The 27,913-nt window shown below is 40.1% G+C and overlaps 1 protein-coding gene across 1 annotated transcript in view; it reads left to right on the top strand.

The window, feature by feature from the left end:
* The window catches only part of ZFAND3 (zinc finger AN1-type containing 3), a 248,111-nt gene that overhangs the window by 154,190 nt on the left and 66,008 nt on the right, over positions 1 to 27,913 (top strand). Inside the window, exon 4 of the mRNA XM_024193786.3 lies at positions 20,580 to 20,759. Coding sequence (XP_024049554.1) covers positions 20,580 to 20,759 — 180 coding nt within the window. The remainder of the gene's footprint in view (positions 1 to 20,579; positions 20,760 to 27,913) is intronic.

The raw sequence follows: 27,913 nt of genomic DNA, 5'->3' as shown, positions 1-27,913 counted from the left end.
CCCCCCCCCACCCCCCCCACCCCACCCCCGCGTTCTTACACGTCTGGGTGAGGAGGATATGGAACATGGTGAGGGGGGAGGGCGGTTATACAGGGGCTGCAGCGGCACTCTGTGATCCTGCTGCCGTTCCTGAAGCTCCACCAGACGCCGGAGCATGTCCTTTTGCTCACGCAGCATCCCCAGCATTGCATCCCGCCACCTCTCATCTCGAGCGTCTTTCCTCTCCTCACGTTGGTCCCTCATGTCGGTCCCTCCTGTCCTCATGTTCACTGGCATCTTTCTTGTACTTTGATACCATGTCCTTCTACTCATTCAGATGAGCTCTTTCATTGCGGGTTGATTCCATGATTTCAGAGAACATTTTGTCTCGCGTCCGTTTTTTTTACCACCTTATCTGAGAGAGCCTTCAGGACGGAGGAGGGAGGCTTGAAAACTTTGCAGCTGCGGGAGGGAGGGAAAAAAGGGAGAGAAGTATTTAAAAAGATACATTTTACAGAACAATGCTTATACTCTTTCACGGTGAAAAACACTATTCACATTACATAGCACATGTGATTTCGGTACAAGGTCGCATTTTGCATCTTAATATTGAGTGCCTGCAGCTTTGGTGTTAGAGATCACAGACGCAGGTCCGGGCAACAGAATTCGGCTTGCATGCGGCCATGGTAAGCCATTGTCTTTCGGCTTCTGCAGCTTTCCTAATAGCAGCGCCCTCCTTTCCCACTTACCAAGCAAAGCCCGTTGAGTGCTGCGGTTTTCCTGTTAACGTGCAGCAGCAGAAACCAAACTAACCCCCCCCCCCCCATCCAATTCTCTGTGATGATCGCTTTATCCCTCCCCGCACTGTGTGGCTGGTATCAGGGAAGATCCCTGCAGAAACCAAACTAACCCGCCCCCCATCCAATTCTCTGGGATGATTGCTTTACCCCTCCCCCCACCACGTGGCTGGTATCAGGGAAGATCCCTGCTAGCCAAAGGCGAAAAGCTCAGCGCCAATCATCCCTCTCTCCCCCACCCTCTGCTTAGCTAACTGCAGGGAAGGATTTCTTTTCAGCCACAGGCAAACAGCCCAGTAGGAACGGCCACCTCTGTCCCCTTAATTAAATTCCCGTATTTCAACCAGGTTACCATGAGCGATATCACTCTTCTGAGGATAACACAGCGAGATAAAGAACGGATGTTGCTTGAATGCCAGCAAACACCGGGATCATACGCTGCCAGGCTTTGTCATGCAATGATACCAGATTACTTGCTACTAGCATGGTGTGGTCAAGTGTCCTACCATGGAGGACGGAATAAGGCTGCACTGCCCAGAAACCTTGTGGCAAGGCTTTTGGAGTACCTCCAGGAGAGCTTCATGGAGATGTCCCTGGAGGATTTCCGCTCCATCCCCAGACATGTTAAGACTTTTCCAGTAGCTGTACTGGCCGTGAATGCATCCCAAGTTCCCAGGGCAAACTAATCATTAAAAAAAGCTTGCTTTTAAACCATGTTTTATATTTACAAAGGTACCCTCACCAGAGGTCCCTTCCATGGCCTCATGGTCTGGGATAATGCCTTGGGAGGGTACTTCAGTCAGGCTGAGAAAAAGATCCTGGCTGTTGGGGAGAACGGAGTGCTGTGTGCTCTCCGCAAACTCGTCCTCGTCCTCCTCCTCATCTTCCCCGTCCGCAGAATCCTCAGGCATGGCTGAGATTACCCCCTCCTCGGAATCCACGGTCAGAGGTGGATAGTGGTGGCGGCCCCCCCAGAATTGCATGCAGCTCAGTGTAGAAGCGGCATGTCTGCGGCTCTGACCCGGACCTTCCATTTGCTTCTTTGGTTTTCTGGTAGGCTTGTCTGAGCTCCTTAACTTTCACGCGGCACTGTTGTGAGTCCCTATTGTGGCCTCTCTCCATCATGCCCTTGGAGATTTTTTTCAAATGTTTTGGCATTTTGTCTTTTGGAACGTAGTTATGCTAGCACGGAATCCTCTCCCCATATAGTCATCAGATCCAGTACCTCCCGTACGGTCCATGCTGGTGCTCTTTCGATTCTCGGACTGCATGGTTACCTGTGCTGATGAGCTCTGCGTGGTCACCTGTGCTCTCCGCGCTGGGCAAACAGGAAATGAAATTCAAAAGTTCTTGTGGCTTTTCCTGTCTACCTGGCCAGTGCATCCGAGTTCAGATTGCTGTCTAGAGCGGTCACAATGGTGCACTGTGGGATAGCTCCCGGAGGCCAATACTGTCGAATTGCGGCCACACTAACTCTAATTCAAAATGGCAATGTCTATTTCGGCGCTACTTCCCTCGTCCGGGAGGAGTACAGAAATCGATTTTAAGAGCCCTTTATGTCGAAGTAAATGTCTTCGTTGTATGGATGGGTGCAGGGTTAATTCGATTTAACGCTGCTAAATTCGATCTAAACTCATAGTGAAGACCAGGCCACAGATAACTCTAAAATGGTCAATGGAACGGGAAAGAGGTATACTTGTGCGCTCCTCTTTGCCACCCCCAAAATAATACTGTGCAGTTAAGGAAAGGCAGTGAAATAACCTCAAGGTTTTCACTGACTGGATTTGTAAGAGCTGAGAAAATTAGGGAGGTAACATGGAAGATGAAGTTGGCATGTTTTCCCCCTCCTAGTAGCTGTCTGCTGAACAGCATTGTGTAAGTGACTGACTCTCTCATCCCCAAAGTGTACATGAATGAGGTGGTGATATGTGGTGAAAGGGGCCCACAAGTAAGGACGAGTATAAATGGAGACTCTCAGGGTAGTTAACATACTTTATCCTGGATCTTCTCCTTGGGGAAAGTAACATTCCCTGTCTGTGATGGGTGGGACAAAGAACACTGTTGTCTCCCTCTCCTCCCCTGCTTATTTTCTTTCTAAGATTCCTGGGCCTTTTCCTCCTTTCCTTCTCTCGTCTAGAGAGATGTATAGGTTTGTACGTTTGCTATTCTAAGGAAACAAGTGTGTGGTTGTGGTGAATGTATAATATACCTAAAGCTTGATAACAATTTTTACTGACTTCATTGTGTAGTATACCTTAACTAGGATTGAGAAAAAGGCAAATGGCCAGCCAGCTGTTAGTTAGAACCAGAAAGATTCAATTTAACATAAAGACCTTTAATCCCTTGTGAAAATTCTTGCAGTTCATATTTAAGGCAAATATTTGAGAATGCTTGAACTCTAAATGAATCTCATTGACAGAAAATGAGGCAGACGTTCGCTTTAATTGGAACTGTGTAGGCTGGACTAGAGAAATTAATTTAAAAAAAAAAGACATATATTTTGAAATTCTAGGGTTCTCTCTAGACATCAGGAAGGGCATGTCAAGGCGGGCTATGAAGATACCAGCAGTACAAGAGAAGCTAATTGAAAGTTTTTTATTAAAACAATATTAGCTTCTACATGCCTTGTGATTCAAGTGTCCAGAGTAAATGTGAAGGATAATTAAATTCTGTATCCATCAATTAGTAATCCAGTTTCCAAGGGCCCTCAGTTATTATGATATACATCTAGAAGTTCACTTCATTTTTAGTCCATTTCCTCAGACTCTCCCATGTTGCCAACTCTTTGGTTTGTGTGTGCATTTGCTTAATAAGTTATTCTAATCACAGTGAGAGGATTTTTTCCCATGTTACACACTGCGTTTTGGATGTCTCTGTATTCAATGAAATCACTTTGGAACTGTGTGTGTTTCTATTGTAAATCATCAGTGTTGTGCAATTATTCTTCGTGGGTACTTATACTTCCAGAATCCTAGAGGTGAAACCATAGAAATTTAGGGAAGATAAAGTGACTGCAGTCATTTTATCCATTTTGTATCCCATCCAATACAGAATTGATACCTGCAATATATTCTCTAGAGTTTGTCTTGTACACATTTTAAATGCCTATATACCAGGGCTTCCACCCCTTTACTTGAGTAGGTTCTACCAGGGTGGATTTGATTTAAATCAAATCGATTTAAATAATGATTTAAATCACTAGTGAGGAAGACTTGATTTAATCATGGATTTCTACATAAAAGTACATTCTTGTTGGTTGTTATAACCTTAATACATTTTCTTCACAACTCAGAGATAGATGTAGGTTCATTTTTAGAAGGTAGACACTATATATTTTTAAAGTGATTTATTTTGAAAACTTTTCAGATTAGTTTTACAGCTGTATCAGAAAATGAATGATTGTTTGGTTATTTCATTTACCAAAGGTAATTGAAGCAGATATTAATGAAGTCATTGGGAGGTGAACTATCTCCAGTTCAACAGGTTAATCATTAATATTTGGAGGATTTTCTTGTCATGCTGTATTAGGAGGAGAACATCACCAGACGGACATTTAAATTGTTTTATTTAACTAAAACAACAACGTTATGTATTCTGAATTTTTTTCTTCAACAGCAAATATCTTATATTTTAACAAAACAAGCATATGGATTTTTGAATTTAGTTAAACATTCAAGTTTTTTAAAATAGGTTTGTTTTTTTTAATTGTTTTTAACTAAAATAGTTAAATAAAATATTTTAAAAAAAATTATATCGACTGTCAGCCAGGTCAACATTAGAAACTTAAAATATTGGGTTCTGCAGGTAACTCGGTCGTCTTCACCTTCATTTTCCTGTTTGTTCATAATCTGGAAAAGAAATACAAGCTTTCCTGCTCTTTCAGGTCCCAAACGATTTCTCAATTTGGAATGAATTAGTCCAAAGGAAGAAAATATTCTTTCTACACCGGCAGAAGAAGCTACTGCTGTTGAAGTGATAATCTCACTTTTAACACTCTCTGAATCCAAGGGCTTAAGTGACTTCCACCAGTTCACTGGTGTGACTTTTTCTTTAAAGCATCATCAGCAAACATATATTTCTTGAATGGTTCTTATTCCCAAACTGGGTTTCTCTTACGGTCTGCTGCCATTATAGGTTTTCCCTTCTAGTGAGAGAATGGTATGGTAGATCTCAAATCAATGAAGGCTACACTCAGAAAGACCTTAAGACTTCTGGAATATGCTGCTCAAACAGTTTCACTTTTGTTCTACTGCCTGTTCCTCCCTTCTCACATTTATCTCCAGACTTCTTCTCCTTGTCCAGATCTATTCCGCCCCCAACAATCTTCTATTCATTGAACTTTTTGAAATTTTGCACTTTTAGAGAGAGATAAGGGACTGACTCTGTGTACACAAATTTGCAGAGGGACAATAGGGTTGAGGTCTGTTTTTTCTCACCTCTATTTATTTATTTATTTATTTATTTATTTAAAAACATTTTTGCTGTTAACAAGCATGTTATCTCTGGAGACACAAATCCACAGTTTGAGAACTGCAAAACTAAGCATCTCTGATGGTATCTTCTAGACTGAGCAGTGAGTCCCATTGGGTAGATAGAAAGCTTAACCTAAATAATCTATACTGGAGCCCCGTAAAATTGGGTCCCTAATCCATGAGCTATTGGAACTCATTTACAAAACTTTTCTTAAACATTACATGAATATATTGTCTCGTACTATAGAATTAGAATTTATAATCCCTATTCCGTGATGAGACATTATAACTCAAAGATATATCTTAATTAAAACTATATTTAGATAGGTTTTTTCCTCAAAAAGCATTTTATCAAAAAAAATCCAATTTAAATAAAAAAATATTGATTTTTATCCACCCTGGGTTCTACAGACCAAACCTGTTAGTACACTTTCCATGATCTTTTTCATCCTCAGTTTTCTTCTTAGTTTCATAGCTCATTGTTTTCTTCCTTCAGACCAGACTAGACAATTCTTCTCCTTCCTTGATGTTTACACCCTTGAAATACTTGTAGATAATTAACATATCACCTCCTAGTTATTACTTTATTAAGCAATACAGAGTCAGGCCTAGTCTACAGTAGAAAATTAGGTTGCTTTAACTACGTCAGTCGGGGTGTGAAAAATCCACACCCAGGAGTGGTAGTGTTAAGTCGACCTAACACCCCACGTAGGCAGAATTTTTCCGTCAACCTTGATGTACTGCATCTCAGGGAGGTGGATTACCTGTGCTGATGGGAGAACCCCCTCCATTGGCAAAGGTATTATTTACACTGAAGAGCTACACCAGCACAGATGTGCTGCTGTAGTGTTTTAAGTGTGGATGTACCCTTAGTTCTTTTTCTCTTTCCTCATCAGTCGTTCCCTGCCAGCCTCAGAATCGCTTTTGTTCCTGCTTCCTTCAGTTCACAGGTTTATTTGTTGCTATAGTACTCTCTCTTCTAACCGTATTTTACAGTGGCTCTTAACACTAAGTGAAAACTACCCACTGGGAATGGTTCATCAGAGATATTTCACTGAGCAAAATGCTCTCCTTGATGTATGTAAACACTCCATTATATTTGAAAATGTTAGTTTAAGAAAAGTGTTTCCTGTTGCCAAACTTAAGGCTCAGTAATGGTACAGTAGAACCTCAGAGTTACTAACACCAGTTACAAACTGACCAGTCAACCACACGCCTCATTTGGAACTGGAAGTACACAATCAGGCAGCAGCAAAGACAAAAACAAAGCAAATACAGTACAGTACTGCGTTAAACGTAAACTACTAAAAAAATAAAGGGAAAGCAGCATTTTTCTTCTGCATAGTAAAGTTTCAAAGCTGTATTAAGTCAATGTTCAGTTGTAAACTTTTGAAAGAACAACCATAACGTTTTGTTCACAGTTACGAACATTTCAGAATTACGAACAACCTCCATTCCCGAGGTGTTGGTAACTCTGAGGTTCTACTGTACATGTTTTGCAATTTAGTTAGAACAAATTCCATCCTTTCACTTTGGTTTGATTGACTCGGTCATTCCCATGCCACAGGTCCAGAAATCCATGTATTACATTTACATTATAAAAAGAACACACATCTTTACTAGTTTCACCAATAGAACCAGCTGTTAAATAGCTGACCTTCTAAATTTTTAGTTTTGCAATGAGATATTTATTTTTTGCAATGCAGTACTATGTTTATACAGCACTTTTCCACCATGCATGCTGTGTAATGGAGTCAGTGTGAATGCTGACTACTTAAGATAAAGTGTCCTATAGCAGGGAACATGAGAAATGCCGATTGCCAAAGTAATAGCTTCAATAAATTAATGCATTTTGTGAGTAAAAATAAATGTTTCCTTGTCATCATTTGCAGGTTTTATAGGATAAGGTGACCAGATGTCCTGATTTTATAGGGACAGTCCTGATTTTTGGGTCTTTTTCTTATATAGGCTCCTATTACCCCCGACCCTCGTCCCAATTTTTCACATTTGCTGTCTGGTCACCCTATTATAGGATAAAAGTTCTTTAACAGTATTGTCAAAGTGCGTGCATACCAATTTAAAAAGTGACACAACCTTTGTTAAAATGCTCGATTTATTTGCACGTTACTGGTGAGTGGCAAAAATGATACAGTAAGTTACTTTTCAACAGCAGACAACCCAGGCGGTGTCTTTGTTTTGTGAGATAGTTGTTGTCAGTGAATACTTCTGCAGGTGCTAGGGAAACTACTTTTTCATCACTTAGTTGATCCATTCAGCATTGCACAACTACTGTGGAGATAATAGGACCATGCAGTGCTGTGGAAATGACACTGTTTTCAGAATAGCTATATTAGAAGCCTGACTAAGAGAGTTCCTATAGATTCTTCTGCTCACATATATAAATCCATTTATTGTCTTGCTATTTTTCAAATATTTACCTTTGGAATTATTAGTTACTTAGACTTTGAATATAAAAACTCTCCTGTTAATCCCATTGTTCAACCCAACTTCTTGTTTGCTTCTGTTTAGTAGTTACTCTTATGCATTGCTGCACTTCCCTTAGTAATAGCTGAATATACTAAAATCAAGGCATCCTGGTAATGAAGCAAGGATTTCCTGAGCCAAAATATCAATCTCAGAAGACTGTGTAGGTAGTAAAATAGCCACAAGGGAGAAGACTTGATATTTTTACTCATACAGAAGTTTCTCTTGAGAGGAGAAGGAAGATGAAAGTTACCTAAAAGCACAAGTGTCATCAAATTTAATACTGAGGGAATAAATAAGTATGTTTTATGTTGTGTCTCCAGTAATTGCGCAAAAGTTAAATACAATATTTGTGAGCAACTTTTTATACAGTTTAAGCCAGATTCCTGGTCACCCAAGAAACAGGATGAATACAAGTACTTCCAGGAATAAAGCTATCACTTTCACTTATATCTCTGACTCTAGCGCAAGATAGTCCCACTTTTTGCTGGTCACCTTCATTTTGCCTTTGTAGCATCACTTGTTTTTTGAGCTGTTTTGTTTCCCTTTCTGGTGTTTGAAGAGAAAAATTAAATGTGAAAAACCTAGGTTTTTTAGCATACAAATTACTGTACTATCTAAGCTCAAGTTAGTATTGCTGCTACATTGTGTTAGAAGGAAATATAACAGCATAGGGAGTGCAAGCAGGCTTAAAATAAACAAAGACTGAACTGAAGCCTCCATGGCGGAAAGAACCTTTCAGTTAACGAATGGAGGTTCTGCATCAGATGCTCTTGTAATATGTTACTAGATAGTTGAGTAGTACAGGAAATCAAGCCTCTAATAGTTTGCTGGAAGCTTTGTTAGACCCCAGGTATGGTGAGCCACACTGCACATGCATAATGTAACTTTAGTATGTTGCATAAGAGAAATCGGATTCCTCATTTACCCTGGCGGGCCCCGCTCTTCCAAGGGAATCTGCATGCCTGTGCTTTCAAGGCCCTTCATTGTGTACCCCCGTTTACATCTTTGACTTTGTCTCTTCCTTTCATGTCCTCCTTGCCTCCTCTGTCAACAATGCCACCCTTTCATTAAAACCCCTCCTAATAGCTCAGTGAGTGAATAAAGACTATAAATGTGTTTTAAAAATAAATATTTAATAAATGTCCATAAATTGAGTCTCCACATTCTGTCCATACCCACCCCACCCCTTCTGATTGTGTTTTTTTCATTTGTTGCTTATATATTGGGTAACCTCTACTGTATGTGCTGCTAGTTCACACAAAAACATGTTCATAATTAGTTATCTCACCCTCCCTCCCCTTTCTAAATTTGTTTCATCCCCCAATTGCCTCCTATTGTTATTGTCAGCTGCTTGAGGGACTATTTTTTTTAACTACATGTTTATATAGCACCTGATCCTGTAATACAAATAATTGTTTAAATTCTACATTATAAACCCCTCAGGGCAGGCTCTTTGTCTGTTTAGCTGTAAGCTGCCTAGCACATCCTTTTGAATAGTATAAAAAATACTCATAATCCAGTGTGGAGTCCAGTTGTCTTTCCAGGATCAGAAGCTGTGGTTTTATTCAAATGTGTATTTAGGGCACATAAGTGGAAGATGGAATGTAGCTTATTATCCTAAATGCAGTCAAATATGAATGGCACTTGAGATGTTTTTAATATGCAGTGAAGCAGAAAAGTTCAACAAATAGTTTATTTTGATACTTCATAACTTGAAGCAATACCCTGACTAATCTGAGGTAGGAGTATTAACCATTTTTCCAGGCACTTAAAGAAAAAAATGTAATGATAGAATAACGTAAAATAAACAGTACAGTGTAGCAATTTAATGTCATAATATTCATATTCCTTCTCATACAGTACTTTCAACATATGCATTCTTTTAGACATGAAACCATTTTCTGATTAGACTAGAATAAGGTAGTCTCTTGTGCATGTTATTGTGGTGCTAATGGATTGTTAGACATTTGCTGTAATGCTACCACGTTAATTTATGCTCTGTAAAAGAACAAGATACTCTTGCAGGGAAAACTGTGTGGTCTGCACAATAAATGCTGCGTAAGAAGCAAATGTTCTCCAAATAACTTTTTTTTGCTAGTTTACACCTCAAACCTCTAGTTGCTGTAGGAATGAAAAATCAAAGGACAGTGTAATTTCAGCAATAAACCAGATTAATTAATTACTTGTAAGACTTTTGGTTAGGAACTTAACTTGGCTGATTCAAATATTCAGTTTTGGTAACACTAATACTTCTCATAATGCATTTCATCTGTTTGAACACACCATCCTGCTGGTTACAACATCAATACTTATAATAATACCAGATATCAGAAACCTCTAACTTTTACTCTCAAAGCAAGCAAAAGATAGTGCTTAAATTCATGGCTTGTTCGTCTCAGCTGTGCTGCTCTCGGTTCATGATATGGTAACAGGTAAAGACAATGGCTTGGATAAATTCATTTATATTATAAAATGTAGACACAACTCTTTTTTCAGAATTCTGCCTCTGTTGTATGACAGATATACCTATATTGTTTGTAGCGTTAGGCATAAGTGCGCAAAGTTCATCAGACTAGCAGGTAATGTACCAGGAACCCAATGATCCTACATAGTTATAAGTGTAGCAAATTACAGAAATTACAGCCACTTTCATAAATAACAAGGTCAGACCTGAAGATACTGTGCTACAATATGTAATGCATCTTATCTGAAATGCTTGGCTGAACTGAATGCTGGAACTGAGACAACTGTTGTCTTATGGTGGGATGTCACATAATTTGACGTACTTGCATAGTATTTCTAAGGCAACTGAACAGTTTGTATTAAATCTTTTCCTTAGTCCTAGTGCTTGAGGATTAAATGGGGAAGTTGGAAGGTACACTAATTTTTTTTCCTTTTCCTTAGATCCATACACTGGGATTAAACAGATATGATTACACTGGTTTGGTAGTCTTAAAATCACAGTTGGAGGCTGTGTATGGTGTCTTTCTCACTTGGAGGACTAGAACCTGAAGCCATGCTGGTGGTTGCTTTGACTTGATGATGAATGGGAAGAGGGAGAATTCTGACTCCTGAACAACCTATTTTAAGGCTGGAGTCTAGTTTATTCTCTCTGTGGAGGGTCTAAACTAATAACTGAATCTCTGCTGTCTGGAAATAAATGTTCTGAGCTAGATTAATTGAAGAAAATTAGAGAGACAAGGCGGGTGAGGTAATCTTTTGTGTGTGTGTGTCTATCTATCTATCTATCTATCTATCTATCTATCTATCTATCTATCTATCTATCCATAGCATGAAGAAAATTAGTAATTCCGACTGATTATATATTAGTGTTCCGTGTGTGTATGTATATGATCCTGTTGCATGTAAATGCTTAAGTAACCTGAGTTATCAAGAATTTTTTCCTTTCTTTGACATTCTCAGATTATTAAACAGCTGACACAAGATAAGGCTGCATTAGACTTCTCTCTCCCCACTAACCTAATTGTGCTACAGTAACATCATATAGGGGACAACCCTTTAAAATACAGTTAGCTTCCAAAATCGGTCAGTTTATCCTGTTTTGGGGTTGGCAGCTGCTGGCTGTAAAGAAGACGAGAAGTTTCTGCCAGCAGCATTTGTTAAAGATGAAGGCAGCTGCATGCTGTATGGTAGAATTATGTGACTGGGACCTGGCCCACAGGCTGCACTTTATGCATCTCTCTTGGATAATTTCCTTTTACTCCTTCAGGCAGAAAGTCTTTAGTTTGGGGGAGAGGAAAAGAGAGAGTGAGTGAGTGCACATTTAAACTGATGCCAGTAGAATCCTCCACTTTGAAGTGTACTCTGTAGGGAGGAGGACCAGTGCATAAAGTCTTACTGCTGGGGAAAGAGAACCTAGTATGGGACAGTCAATAGGCAGACTGTGGGCCAAATCTGGAGTGCCAGATGCTTTTGAACAGACCGCAAAATCTTTTTATTATTATTGTTGTTGTTATTTTTGTATTATTTTCTCTGGAGTCTGGACCTTGACTATACCTTGACCAAGAAATTTGGACCTTGACAAAACATAATTAATTGCCCCTGACCTAGTATCTATCTTGTGTACCTCTAAGTACTAGTTGAAACTCATCAGGGTATTTCTGTAGAAAGTTATAAAATAACATTTCAATATAGGATACTGGAGAGTACAGAAGTATCAGTGTAATAAGGTTAGAGTTACCATATTTTAATTTTTAAAAAGGAGGACACTCCATGGGGCACCGTGCTGGCCCCCGGCCAAGTGCCTGCGCTCCTGGCCCGGCCCCCGGCCAAGTGCCTGCGCTCCTGGCCCGGCCCCCAGCCCAGCACCGCGCCAGCCCCCGGCCCAGCCCCACGCCGACCCCGGCCAAGTGCCCGCTCCCCAGGCCCAGCACCGCGCCGGCCCCGCGCCCCCGGCCCCAGCCCCTGCCGAGCACCGTGCCGGCCCCCGGCCCCGCACCGCCGGGTCCTACCTCCCTATTTTCCCGGACATGTCCGGCTTTTTGGGATTTCCCCCCGGACGGGGATTTGAGGCCCAAAAAGCCGGACATGTCTGGGAAAATCCGGACGTATGGTAACCCTAAATAAGGTGGATTTTTAGTCATTCATTATTTGGCATATAGTTCTCACTTTTCAGCATAGGAAAAGCAACAATGAATGCGGAGCGCAAAGAAAAGTCTTATGTATGCAGACCATTTTCATTTAATAAAGTTTTTAAAATAACAACAAACCGCTTATTTCTCACCAGCTCTTATTCTGACTTTGTCTTGTTAAAGCTATTAACTGAGTGTAACATCATATAGAATTTTGCTGAGATTTTAATCAAAAGAATAAAAACTAGGGCTGTTGATTAATCGCAGTTAACTCACGCGATTAACTGAAAAAAATTAATCATGATTAATCAGTTTCAGTTGCACAGTAGAATACCAATTGAAATGTATTAAATATTTTTGGATGTTTTTCTACATATTTTTAAATATATTGATTTCAATTACAACACAGAATACAAAGTGTACAGTGCTCACTTTATATTATTATTTTTTATTACAAATATTTGCACTGTAAAAATGATAAAAGAAATAGTATTTTTCAATTCTCCTTATACAAGTACTGTAGTGCGATCTCTTTATCGTGAAAGCGCAGCTTATAAATGTAGATTTTTTTTGTTACATAACTGAACTCAAAAACAAAACAATGTAAAACTTTAGAGCCTACGAGTCCACTCAGTCCTACTTCTTGTTCAGCCAATCACTAAGAGAAACAAGTTTATTTACATTTACGGGAGATACTGCTGCCCGCTTCTTATTTACAATGTCACCTGAAAGTGAGAACAGGCATTCGCGTGGCACTTCTGTAGCCAGCATTGCAAGGTATTTATGTGCTAAACATTCGTATGCCCCTTCATGCTTCAGCCACCATTCCATAGGACATGCTTCCATGCTGATGATGCTCAAAAAACAAAACAAAACAAAAACGCATTAATTACTTAGTGACTGAACTCCTTGGGGAGAATTGTATGTCTTCTGCTTTGTTTTACCCGCATTCTGCCATATAGTTCATATTATAGCAGTCTCAGATGATGACCGAGAACATGTTGTTCGTTTTAAGAACATTTCACTGCAGATTTGACAAAACAAAAAGAAGGTACCAATGTGAGATTTCTAAAGATAGCTATAGCACTCGACCCAAGATTTAAGAATCTGAAGTGCCATCCAAAATCTGAGAGAGACGAGATGTGGAGGAGCATGCTTTCAAAAACCTTAAAAGAGCAACACTCGGATTTGGAAAGTACAGAACCCGAATCACCAAAAAAGAAAATCAACCTTCTGCAGGTGGCATCTGACTCAGATGATGAAAATGAACATGCATCTGTCCGCTCTGCTTTGGATGGTTATCAAACAGAAACCGTCATCAGCATTGATGCATGTCCTCTGGAATGGTGGTTGAAGCATGAAGGGGCATATGAATCTTTAGCGCATCTGGCAGGTAAATATCTTGCGACACCGGCTATGACAGTGCCATGTGAACTCCTGTTCTCACTTTCAGGTGACGTAAACAAGAAGTGGGCAGCATTATTTCCTGCACATGTAAACACACTTGTTTGGCTGAGCCATTGGCTGAACAAGCAGTAGGACTGAGTGGATTTGGGCTCTAAAGTTTTACATTGTTTTTGAATGCAGTTTTTTGTACCTAATTCTACATTTGTAAGTTCAATTTTCATGGTAAAGAGATTGCACTACAGTACTTGTATTAGGTGAATTGAAAAATACTATTTCTTTTGTTTTTTACAGTGCAAATATTTGTAATCAAAAGTAAATATAAAGTGAGCACTGTACACTTTGTATTCTGTGTTGTAATTGAAATCAATGTATTTGAAAATGTAGAAAACATCCAAAAATATTTAAATAAAGGGTATTGTGTTATTGTTTAACAGTGCGATTAATCATGCTTAATTGTTTTAATCACGCGATTAATCGTGATTGATTTTTTTAATCGCTTGACAGCCCATAAAAACTCTTTCAGAATTGGCAGCATCCACCTAACTGTTTTGCTAGCAGCTTGGGCTTACATGGTTTGAGATAAACTCAACATTTCTGAATTTATTGCCAGTTTTTGGGATGTATGAGTGAGATCGAGGTGATACATAAGTTATTTGTATTAACTGAAGCTCTGATTCAAAGAAACCAAATGCAATCCAATAAAATATATATACTATATTTACACACACACATATTAACAAGACTAATTCAGTTTGTCATTAATATTTGCAGCTGCACAATTAAAAATTGGAGCACTACACTTAATATGAAACCTTTCATGGTTTTTAATATATACATTGTTCACATCAGCATTAAAAATGCTAAGTGTATGAAAAACTGGTTCTTGCATTGAAGTTTAAACTATCTTCATTACCAATACAATTTTCAGCAATTAGCTGTAGTTATATGTACTGAAGCTGTGTTCTGTTGTTCATTATTTGTTGGTTGTATCTCTTGATTTCTGTCCAAACTACAGTTGTTCAACCATGTTAAGAAATTTAATGTCCTTGTGCTGTTGGATCTCTACTAATGTATTTTGTTTTCTAATATGCAAACTCTATTCTGATGCTGTGGGATCTTAATGTCAACAATGGTCTGGTCTGGGGCTCTTTTACATTTGAAAGACTGATTCTAAAATAGTGAACTAATGTTTACCATTTGGCATTTTCAGAACACTAAGACACTTTTGTGAGGCATGTAAATACAGTTGGACACGCTTTCAAAAAGTAGGAAATTTTAAAAGATCTTTTTCAATGCTGTCCTCTGTCTTTCTAGTAAACAGCAGAATCTTTGAAAATGGTGGAATTTAAGGGCTCCTTCTCTATTACCATTTTACAGATGCAAAGATTGCAACTTGGATATGGTAACATAATGAGTCAGTGGAATGAATAGCTGGTTTTCAGTCCCATGTTCAATCTTCCAGACCATGCTTTCATCACACTACTACTATTACCAAAATCAGAAATGTAGATGACATTAGGGAATTCTGCTGTTAGATATTTACTTATAACTTTTTAAAGGTAAGAAAACTCATTTAAATGTTGTGGGGTCTAGGGAAGGTACAAAATGAAGTTGTGTTGCAGCCTGTTCACACGTTCTAGCAGAACCCGGAAATTATTGACTTACTGTAGAAGAGCATTTGACCAAAAGCTTGCATGATATATTTATCAGGGGGTAGCCATGTTAGTCTGTATCCACAAAAACAAGAAGGAGTCCGGCGGCACCTTAAAGACTAACAGATTTATTTGGGCATAAGCTTTCGTGGGTAAAAACCTCACTTCTTTAGAAAGCTCCATATAGACTCTCTGTCTCTTTGATCAACCAAACACTGCAAAAAAAGCTAACTGCAAAATCTGCTTGATTCAGATGGACCAACAGCTAAGATTGCATGCACCAAACGACAACATGTGGAAATCCTAGTTTCTGTTTTAGACCACCTGCATATTTTGAATTCTGTGCATTTTGGTCATGGTTTTTAATGGCACCAGTCTGTCATCAGTAGGACCCATAAAACCTTCTGCTGGCCATTTTCAGTTGAATTTGTATTCCAAAAGCAGTGTGGTTTATTTGGAAGAACTAGAATGTCTTTCAGCTGCTTCGGAGCAGCAATTTCCACATTTTTCCTGCCTCCTCTTGTCTGCTTTGATGAAGAAACCGTTACAAAAAAAATAGACATGCTCAGTTACCACACAAAGTGGAGCAAGTGAGAGTTCTTTGTGAGCTAATTAGTTTGCCAAATCTGCTAGCAGATCCTAATGAATAAAGAATACAGTTCTGAATGTAGGACATCCTAGGGCCACAATGCCTAAAAGTGTATAATTGTTATGTAGACTCTGCTGCAGTGTAGCTGCTCTAATCTGCCAGCTGTTTCAAGATTAAGCTTCTGGGGAATGACATTACTGAATGATAGGCTGACCAGACAGCAAGTGTGAAAAATCGGGACAGGGGGTGGGGGGTAACAGGAGCCTATATCAGAGAGAGACCCAAAAATCAGGACATCTGGTCACCCTACTGAATGATGAATTTTTTGTCAGCCTTTTGTGCCCAGTTTCAAGCAGGAAAGTTTATCAGTGGGGTGTAAAAATGAATAGCCTTTCAGAAAAAACCCAACCTTGCTGAGTGTGCAGGCTGAACAAATAAATAGCTTTGGGAGATGTAGTGTAGGGCCACTGTTAGTTATATTGTCATTAGGGGTCTGTCAGGACTTTCGTTATACAGGTTAATTTTTAAAGTTTTAAAATTCACCTATAAATACTCTTTGTGGATGAAACTTAGTATGCAGCACAGCCCAAAAGCAAAATATTTATACCTGTTTTGCAGGGGGAAAATAAATCAGCTGAGAATTTTTGACTTGTAGGATGTTAATACATTTCTTAATTTCTATTATTATAACTTTAAATTGACTTTTTTAATGGGTTTTGCAGATCACTGGTGTAGAATATGGAGTGGAACCATAAGATATTTTGTTCCACTGCTCAAGGGTTGTAGGTACTTCCATTTCTGAGATGTGTACAATACAGCTTAACTTTTGTGCAGTGCTTTGCATATAAATCAGTCGCAAAACATTTTTTATCTGATCTCTACTTTGTCCTTGCATTTGCAGGTAGAGAGCATTTAGTGCAGGCAGGATGTACACCATCAGTGCCCAACTTTCCCTAGCCAAAGGGTCAGATTGGTACTCAGACAGGAGCTCAAGGGCCATGCTCAAAGTGAATGAAACATAGCTGCCAACAGTTCTCATTTGACCAAGACATTCCCAGGGTTTCAAAACCCATCTGTGGCAACTGCTATCCCTGCCAACGTCTCAAGACTGTGCTGTTGCAACAGGTGAAATTTTTTTCTCTGAACTGCTTCTTGCTAGGCCGGAGCCCCTCAGTCCCTGGCTGAATTCCTCTCTAGCTCAGCACAAGAAGATCAAGTTTCATGCCCCTGGCAGCTCACTCTCGGGCCCTGTCTAGATTAGGAATACAGATTGTTTGAAAATATTAGCTAGCATGATTTTAAACATGATTTTGCAGCTACTCTAGACACAGGTAACTCCTTTACAAATATATTAGCTGGCTGGAGATACTATATATAGGGATAGGCTAACTGGGACCCTAAGGGGTGATCACAACCAGCTAATAAGCTTTTTAAAAGAGTTCAGCTGTGTTTTTGAAAGGAGATAAGTGTTAGGTAACATGTTTTTTTAAATATTACCTATTTTCTTAGTCCAGGTAAGCCCTGTGTCTACACTAGGTGCTAAGTGGTGGTTAAAAATATGTTGACGTGTATCGGCTAACACTGTTTAAAAACACGTTTCATTTCCCCAACCTAGGCATGTCTTATCTGTTCTCTCCCTCAGCGGTTCCACCTCTGTTATGGACTGATGAGCTGCTACCAGGATAGGAACCTGCGCAGGTTGGGGGGCCTAGGAGAATCCCTGGGCACAAAAGGGCAGGAGGGTGGGTGGGTGGAAGGCCATAAGCCTAGGGAGAATAGCAGAAGCTGTGAGGAGCAACTCTTTAACACAGCAGCTCTCAAACTTCATTGCTCCGTGACCCCCTTTTGACAACACAAATTATGACATGACCCTTGAGGGGGGGGATCAAAGCTAAGCCTGTCTGAGCCCTGCCACCCCAGGCGGGGGGTCCAAAGCCCAAGGGCTTCAGCCCTGGGCAGGGGCCTGTACCTTGAGCCCCGCCATCCAGGGCTGAAGCCCTTGGGCTTCGGCTTCAGCCTGGGGCCCCAGCAAGTCTAACTCCAGCCCTGGTGACCCCATTAAAATTGGGTCGTGACCCATTTTGGGGTCCCAACCCACAGTTTGAGAACTGCTGCGACTTTTCAGATAAGCAGAACCATCTGGGGAGAGTTGGAGGGTTTCATATGCATTCTTTGCATTTTAATTTGTTGTTCTCTGCCTTTTCCTCGCACCTTTCCAAAAGCAAAGCAACCTGAAATTAATCAAAATGCAAACATAACCTTGCAGCAGACCCCAGACCCCGTTTTATTTGGAGAATTGTCCCTTGCAATTTGTTTCAAGTATTAGTAAATTATGATGAAATGGAGTAGATTGCAAACTCTCATCTTTCATATAGATATGCAGCAGCCCATGGAGGCTACAGGTCTCGACATGCAATGATCTGCCTTGATATGAGTGGCCCAGCTGCTTGGCTAGATCTGGAACATTGCTTGCAAGGACCTGTGGTTTCCCCAGTTCTCATCTGTTTTAAAGATGTCTCCATAGGAATCCATAGGCTGTTTGACTGCTTCTTATCTACAGATGGAGTACAGCTGGGGTGAATGAGCCAAGTCTGAGACATGGAGGAAAAGGTTAAGGACTGAGAGGCCCAGGGAATAAGATGGTTGTCCTGTATAGCTGAATGTTAATGCTAATATTTCCATATTTATTTACTTGTATAGCATTAGCAGTATGCTAGGTACTTTATACAAGTATAAAGACATAGTACCTGTCCTAAATTGCTTACAATCTAGGTACCATAAGTACGGTATGTTAGAGAAAAGACATGGAAAGGTGAGGAAAAATAAAAGAATTACAAGATATGTTTGTGGAGAAAATTAAGCTGAGGTTTTTACTTGGTGCGGGAAGGGTGAAAGTTTACCTGCAAGCCGTTTGCATTGCCAGTACTTTTCTAAACTTTTCTTCACAATTTTTTAGGACACTTCTGTGTTCACTGAGGTCATCTGCTGGATCCCATAATGAAGTCATGATCTGGGGATGATGTTTTCTGTTGCTACAGTTGAAATGTGAAGCACTATGACTTCACTGCAGTCTCTGGTAGAGGGTGAGGGTGGAGTGAGAGGGAGGCATTTCTATACTCACAATTTTATTTTTTCTTTTGTCATATTTGCTAAATAGCAAAGTTGGGGGAAAACATTTATATCTTTGAGTTTTCTCCAGTATAAATGGAGTATATAAGGAGTATTTTCTTGTTTTAAGGGAACTTAACTGTACATAGCTTGGCAAAAAGCAGATAAAGTGGGATGATTATGATGATTGTCTGCCGCGGTTTGAGAAGTAGTAGTGTAGAGGATGGAGGATTACTCATAGTTTGAAATATTAGAAACAGCAGCAGCATGATAGGAAAATTGTAGGTTTAGGTGTTTAATCCCTCACTTAAGTGGTGTCTAGGTACTGGAGCGATCATCCAAAGAGATGGCTTAGGGCTTGTCTGCAAGGTGTCACGTTAAGGACTATGGGCGTGTGAACTGCAGAGCACACCAAAGTGTTGCTCTTTAACTGCCCTCTGAGGATGCTACTGACACAAACTAAAAGGTACCTAGTTGACATTAACAGAGTCATCTTTCAAACAGGACTATGCTAACGCAAACTAGGTACCTTTTCATTCTTGCCAGCATGTCCACACAGGGCAGTTAAAGCGCAACACTTGGGTGTGGTCTGCAAGTCACACACCTGTAGTCCGCACTGCGCTGCAATGTAGATGTAGCCCTAGACACCATCAGGAGAGGTATTTAAATAGCGGGCTAGATAAAATGTTCAGAGAAAGTAATATATAGGCAACGCCTGTTTCCATCAGGCAGGCTTTACGCTAGCTTACGGTCTCTAAAATTTCCCACAGTTGCTGCCACCAGTTCAGCTCCATTAGTGGGAACAATGGCGGGGAGCACTGGCGCAAACAAAGTGCCAGGCATCCATCACGGGCATTTTACTCATGTTTATGTAGGTCTGCTCAGAACAAGGTTAGACCATACTGTGCTTACAATGCTGAAGGACAACCAGAAGCCATGTCTACTCTAGCACTCCCATCATTGCTACCCTAGTGGAACTTTACAGGTCACAATGGGAAACATTTTTCACAAAACCATAGTGTAAATATGCTTATAGTTGGATTGGATAACCCAGGGAGTCTCTTCCAGGTCTTACCTCATCAGATGCATACTTTCTCCACACTTTGTTTTAACTGTTTATACAACAGCATGAATGTTAAGTGTTCGACTGTCAAACACACAAGTAAACTTTGGATGCTCTGTTAGACCAAGATCCTTGGAACAAGGACTGTCGTCGTCTTTGTGTAGTGCTAAGCATTCTGTCAGTACTTCTCAATAACAAGGAAATTCTAAAGTGAAGTTTCAAATCTGGGATAAATCAAAAACCTTAAGGCTACTTCAGCGTTTTATTTTACAGCATATGCATGGAATCAGTTGGAGTGATGTTAACCCAGACCGTGTACTCATTGCATTTTGGACTGTTTTCATTTTTTTCTCTCAATTCTGCTGCTTCAAGCATAAAATGAAGTGAGTAGCCTTCGTACCTCATTCCACTTTCTCAACCTTGTTTTTGATAGATTTCCAAAAGAAGCAGCCAGATGATGACTCCACTCCCAGCACAAGCAACAGCCAATCAGATTTGTTCTCTGAAGAAACAAACAGTGACAACAGCAATACCTCTCTAACTACGCAGACTGTTAACTCCAACCAGCAACTTTCGACAGAACTGAATGTAACTTCGCTGAGTAAAGAGGAATGTAAGTGCATGAGCCTTGAGGGGGGAAAACAGGAAACCTAAACATCTGCTCTTTTCTCAGTGCCATTTGTCACTGTCTCTTACTAGAAAGAGATGACCTCTCTTTTGGGGAGGAGGGAGTTAGAAAATAATCGTGAAACTCAAACAGTTGGGTTTAATCAAAAATGAACAAACAAAAAAGGGGCCACTTTGATTTTTAGAAACAATTTTTATACTGATGTACAGCTGTTTGAGCTTTAGTCCTGCTGATGTTGATTGACTCTAAGACAATTTTACCCATTTTAATGAAATTCTGTCCCTACATTACTACAGGTAAACTATTGTATGCGGTGGCATAGAAACCAGAATCTTATCAATTTGGTCCATATATCATTATTTTAAAACCTTTTAAAAATGGCTATATGCAGTATTGACTGTATTATAGGGTTTGTTAGACTGGTGGTAAATCTCTCACAGAACTGACTGTGGGATGATCTTTGACCCCATCTCCCTGTTCACGGTTCTCTGTCTGTTTATAGAACTCTTACAGGCTAGAATCCTATCTAAAGGCAGAGGTAAAGTGTTCAGACTTGGCATAATAAAACTCTGGGCTAATGTCTGCCTTCTTTCAGGAAAATTTATTCTAAATTTCTGTATGAGTTAATGCTGTGTGTAATACATTGAGTTAAAAATGTTCCAATACGTTACACTCGTAAATAATGTGTGATTCATAGTTTCATTTTCTTCAGACTAAAGTCTTACTTTTCTGAAAGGTGGGCTATGGAAAGAATCTCTCTTGCTCTTAATACCCTGATATCTAATGAATGGCAAATACACATGCACATTTCAAGGAGAACATATTTATATCCACATCTTTTTTAGTAGGGAAGATTCTGGAGATGCCAGCGTTCTTAAACACTTTGAGTTCTTATTTATAGTAGTTGCCTCAAAGTGCCAGGGTTGAAGGAGCTTTGATACATTGCCTTTGTTGGGTTTCAGTTTTGTTAGTTTGAGTGGTTTGAACAAGGCCATATGTATCCGTATGGATTGGTCCAGTAAAATATATTCCCTCACTCACCTTGGCTCTCTAATATCCTGGGACCAACACGGGTACAACAACACTGCATACAAGTATGGGATTGTGACAGTTTATTTGTACTAACTGTAACATAAATTTTAATTAAAATTAGATTGTACTATGCTATGAATACAATATTTGGGTACCCTGTCAGTACTATGGCAGGCAGTAATGGGCACTTCCTATTAGTTAAACTCCAAGGCACTCTGATATCAGTTGCTGTAATAAGAGTTAATTTGCAATGTGACTATTGTTGTCTTTCCTTCACACACACAGTTGCTGGCGGCCACCATCCCATCACTTCCCTCCGTCCAGCGCTTCTCCACGGAAAAACCTGTGGGGTGCTGTAAAAGCAGTTCTTACAACACCTTTCCTAGAGAATTCAACAACACGTTGGGCCTTCACAGGTCTGGGGCCTTCAATCCCCTGCTCACTCATAACCCAAGATCTACCATTTGGTGATACAGGGCACTTCTTCCATGCTGCTGGGCCAGGTTTTGTGAAAATGTTTTCATTGAGACTTGAGTTGGATTACAAGGAATGTGTGTGGGTGCGGGGAGGGGGGAATTAAAGAAATAAAATGTTTTCCATCCCTAATTGCTACACACTCATCAATGGATGCTCCAAGGTGACTGATATTAGGCAGCACAGCCAGTAGAGCACTTGAAAATATTACCCATAAAAAAAATTCTTTACACCTTCCTGCTGGGATGGCTTTAGTTTAAGTGCAAAACAGTGGTGAGATTTATTTACAGTTCCAGCTAGCTCTCTTCCCCTCCCCCCACCTCGCTAATGAAGCTCAGACTAGTGTCATTTATCAGAGATAATTATACAACAGATGGAGCTTTTCTGATGGATAATGGTCTCAGAGTGGAAGGTTCTTTCCCATAATGAAGAATACCCAAACTTTAAATGTTTTTTTTTTATTTTAATTTAAAGGTGGCTTTTTCTGTGTATTACTTATTTTGTAGCTAGTTCTATAAAGCATACACCTCTCTCATTACAGCAGTGTTCTTAGAAGATTGATATTTTGCAGTACAGTATGATGATGTACAGCTGCATGCTGTACTGAATAGAATTGCAGTAATTCACCAGGAATCAATGTATGGGATCATTAAGTTAATCCCTATCAAAGTGTGAAAAGATTGGAGTGCTCAGAAGTGTTCTCTTACAGGAACTGCTCAGGCTGCAGTCTCTCTGCCCCCTCCTCCCTTTTCATGTCTTCTAAATCAGTCCCACATCGAGGCATTTGCCATGGTTGTTGAGTCTGCAGGATAAACAGATTGAACAAAACTGCAGCAAGTCATTTGGCTAATTAACAAACTCTGTTCATCATGTTATAACAAGTAAAGAGAACCATACACATCTTCTATGATAAGATTCATATTTTATCTGAAGAGAGAGGTGGTTTTGGGGTGGGTTTTTTTTGTGTGTGTCTTTAAGGGAGTCTTTTATCCTCTAAATATGCAGTGAATGGTCTAGGAAGGAAGTTCCTAGGGTTAGATTTTGCAGGAGTTCAGTTTGTGACAATATTTAAATGCCCTTCTTTTTTTTTTTTTTTTTTTGTAACTCTGATTACTTTTCGTGTGAGAACCACATTTAATTTCTAGCGTCTTGCATACAGAGCCAGATTACTGCAGGTTTCCATCTCCTGCCACATCAAGGTTGGAACAGTCACCTGACCATTGGAAGGAGGTTCTGATTGTTTTGGGTTCAACCAGTTTGCTGATTAATAATTCTCTTGCAGATTGAAGGTAGCTCTTTGTGGGTTACAGACTGCATACAGTAATACACTCAGAGCAAAGGCTTTGTGACTAATTTAATCACTTATATTTCGAGTACATGAAGCACTACATTTCCTTTATGAGATGCAGTTACAACTTTGGGGGGAAAACAGTTTTAAGATCTTTTTTTAGTTGTTACTGCATTTTTCTCACTGGCATCTTCAGGCTTATCAACACAGTTTTTATACCGATTTACCTATATTGGTCTAGAAACTTAGTCAATTTACTGAAATAGGCCGTACAGATCTAAGCACTTTGATAACATTATAACTCTGCTTGCATTATGTCAAGTATCAGAGGGGTAACCATGTTAGTCTGTATCCACAAAAACAAGGAGTCCAGTGGCACCTTAAAGACTAACAGATTTATTCGGGCATAAGCTTTTGTGGGTAAAAAAAACCTCACTTCACCCACAAAAGCTTATGCCCAAATAAATCTGTTAGTCTTTAAAGTGCCACCGGACTCCTTGTTGTTTCTGCCTGCATTGGGGTTGCACAGATTTAACTATATCTGTTTCTAAACAGATATAGTTAAATCAGTAAAAAAATTGTGTAGATCAGTTCTTCTAAATCTGGATACTTCTGTTTTATCCCCCTTTCCACCCTTTGTTTAGGCTGTCCTAACATTACTTGGCCAGCACAAGCATAGGATTTGTCTGTTGCTCTGGAGATGTCTAGCTGGACTTCTTGGCAGGTGGCTATCTGAAGTTAATCTCGGGGGACAGAGGGGGGGAGCACTGAAGGAGGCTTTTTTTCCTCCTAAACACAATCTAAAAATCTGCTTATTAAGGTAAGATTCTCTGTATTTTGGTAAAGAAAAGGTCACACTAGATATGGAACAATTTCACTTAATTTCAGCCCTTCATCTCCTCCTTTGGGGCTGTCATATTGTTTTCCTTTTTCTATACAGGTGGAGCTAAAGCTGACACTATGCAGGCTTAAAGCTAACTCTAACTTGTAATAAGACAGGAAAAATGTCAGTGTGAAAAACTCTGACTTTGGCAGCTCGATCAGATTTGATATTTCAGTAGTTCTTAGTTTCAAATGACATGGTTTTATTTTAATTATGTGCTTAGCTTCTTCCTGGCCTTCTTTTGAATTTGCAAATACCGTAATCAGAGAGGGAAGAGAGGAATTGTTTTTGTTTCTAGAACAATTAAATGCACTAGATTCCAATGCTTAAGATGGTTTTTAATTAAGATATGCAAATAGACTTTCTACCAGATACATATGCCTCTGATGTGGTAGTGTAGATGCAGAACAATTGTTAAAGGTTTAGGCCAGAAGTTTCAGTGGTGGCCACTGACTGTGCCTCAATTTTTATGTGCCCAACTTTAGATGCCTTGGTTTGATTTTCAGAGGTGCTGAGCGTTCGTAGTTCTTAGTGGTTCCTCAGCACATCAAAAATCTGGTCCTAGGTGTGTCAAGCTGTACACACAAAGTCACTTTTGAGTATTTGATTGCATGACTCATAAAATAAAAGTTTTCTGTGTAGTACTCATGCTAGTGATGTTACGCTTAGACTAAGCATTTTTGACTGTGCTAGAAGTAGTGAAGCAGCCTTTGTAAGTGTGGAAGTATTCCAGGGAGTTTAAATGTACTTGGGTTTCATGTACTGTGGCTGAAGGCCAGGGTTCTCTATCAGAGAGCTTTATCAGAAGAGTGAGGTGTATTGTTTTTGCCTGTTCTCCCAGTGCAACTGTTGGATGTTCAGATTGAGCTTCTTAGTGTGGGGACTTGCCTAACCACTGCTTTATAAAATGCCATGCATACCTACTGTGCTTGAAACGCAATGACTATTTTCATTATTTCCATGCTCCCAATGAGAATCGAATCCCAGTCATTCCAGGTCTTTCAGGATTTCTGTGTGAAGAATGCACACAGATGCACACATCCTTTTCTGAGCGTCTTCTCTCTGACAGCACCGGACAAAACCAAGGTTCCCAATAATTTGTAATTGCTTCAGGTTTTTGCCTTTTGCTTGAGTAAGGCAAAATTGATAAACTGAGTCAGACATGACAGCTTTCCACTGTATACTGTTACAAATTATTTATATTACTGTTGTGTTACTTGGTCTATACACACAGAAGTAAACATCGGCCGTGAATTTCAAAAGTGGCCAGAGATTTTTGGGTGCTTCCGTTTCTGGATGCCCAATTCAAGACACTCGAAAGGGGCTGGATTTCGAGAGAGCCAGGTGCTCAACACTTTCCTAAATTGGAGGCCTTTAAAGTGTCTCCAAATGGGCGCACACAAACACTAGTCCGTATTGCTAATCTTGTCTATGGTCCTTGCCCTGAAGAATTTGCAGTCAAATATTGTGAGCAATATATGAAGAGTAGGGAGAGACAAATATGTTAATTTGTATATACTTCTGTAATGTGTTAACTGTGTAAACAAATATAGCCCCTCCCCATCCCCCACTACTTCTCAGCCAAGCAATCAAGGACTGACTGATTTCTGAAAGGTGATTGTAGGGAAGAATTTTGCCCTACTTTGTAGTATAAAATTGCAAATCCACAAATCTGACTTCTCCCACAGCAAATTTCTTGCCTTTTCTCTAAAAGGAATGCAGCAACTATTAAAATTGTGCTGGATGCAACAATGGCCTGTTATATAACATGGTTATTACTGTAATTAATTGCATCCCCACTCATAATTGACAAAAGTACAAATAAACAGTGGCCATAAGAAACAATAAATGAAGTTTTTCCTGTGAACACACAAGATCAACTGACATTAGCCCACATGCTGATACTTAAGTTTATACATCTGGGAATTGGCCTAAGACAGCGGTTCTCAAACTGTGGGTCGGGACCCCAAAGTGGGCCATGACCCCGTTTTAGTGGGGTCACCAGGGCTGGCTTAGATTTGCTGAAGCCCGAGCCCCACCACTTGGGGCTGAAACCTTAGGGCTTCAGCTCTGGGTGGCGGGGCTTAGGTTACAGGCCCCCTGCCTGGGGCTGAAGCCCTTGGGCTTCAGTCCTCTTCCCCCCCCCCGCACAGGTTGGTGGGGCTTGGGCCCCCCATCCTGGGTCGCGGGGCTTGGGCAGGCTCAGGCTTTGGTCCCTCCTTCAGGGTTGTGTAGTAATTTTTGTTGTCAGAAGGGGGTTGCGGTACAATGAAGTTTGAGAATCCCTGGCCTAAGGCATTCTCATCAGAGAGCCCTTGACTCTAGAATATACTTCTCTGGTTAATGTCTGTCAGTGCTGTAGTCTGCTGACTTTTAGGGCACATTGTAAGGCCCAGTTGTTCTCAGGCTTTTTGACTGAACTAGATGATTGTGAGAGAGGTGGAACAGTTTAGTTAGGGGATGATGCTTTAGTGTGTGTTTTTAAATGGATGCACAGTGTCTAGCACATCGTTAAAATGTAAAAGTTAAACATCGTTGTCTTTCACCTCTAGATGGCAGCAAACTTTCTTCTAATTTTAGCACAATCAATTTTTTCCCTCTTAATTTGAGAATAAATACCATCTGCCTGGAAAATAACCCATATACTCTCAAAATTGAAAACTGGTGGAATTATGGGAGAGTAGGCTGAAAATTTTTTTGTTAGAAAGATGAGATTTGAGTTATAGGCTCCTGGTTTGGGGACTCAACGCAGAACAAATAGAACTAGAAATTTGAAGCAAGTGTAATGTACATGTCAGGCCTTGCCTCTGCTCTGTCTATGGGCAGTCCAAACTTGCCTTGTGCAAATTATGGCGGTAGGATTCCATGGGTTCTACTTTTATCCCTAGAATCCAAGTTTCATTTAGAGTTCATAGGTCTGTCTTCTCAACGTATCATATGCACTGTTGCTTTATGCCTTAAGTACGTAGACGGGCTGAGGAGATGGCACATAGGACTGTGAAATGAGCTCCTTCTTATGTCAGTGACATGTTAATTTTTAAGTGTAATTAAAACCAGCAAAATGCTACCAGTGTTGTTTCCTCCAATTTATACAAATCATACAGTGCAGATTTGGCAATACATTCTGTGTCCTCATTTGCCCTGGACTGTGGGACTGCTGAGCCCTCCAAAACCCATTAGCTTGGAGTATTAACTGTGATGCTAATTTCAAGCTACAAGCCTCTGACAGGCACTGCACTTACACAGACATCCACAGGCAGGGACGCACCCAACTGTGCTACATGAATGGTTTCCCAGCTGCTCCTGAACCAATGGTAGAAAGGCTCCAGCCAATTCCCGCAGCTCCCTGGTCTTGCACCCCAGAACAGTACCATCTTGCACTGGTCAGAAGCTTGGCCAGTGTAAGTTCATTACCTAGTTCACAACTTCATAGGAAAGTGGACATGCGGGATAGGCAATAGG

Source organism: Terrapene carolina, unplaced genomic scaffold (genome assembly GCF_002925995.2).
Source record: "Terrapene carolina triunguis isolate 2854851 unplaced genomic scaffold, T_m_triunguis-2.0 Scaffold85, whole genome shotgun sequence".
NCBI lineage: Eukaryota > Metazoa > Chordata > Testudines > Emydidae > Terrapene > Terrapene triunguis.
The sequence above is the reverse complement of the archived record's forward strand: the minus strand, read 5'-3'. Positions and strand labels throughout refer to the sequence as shown.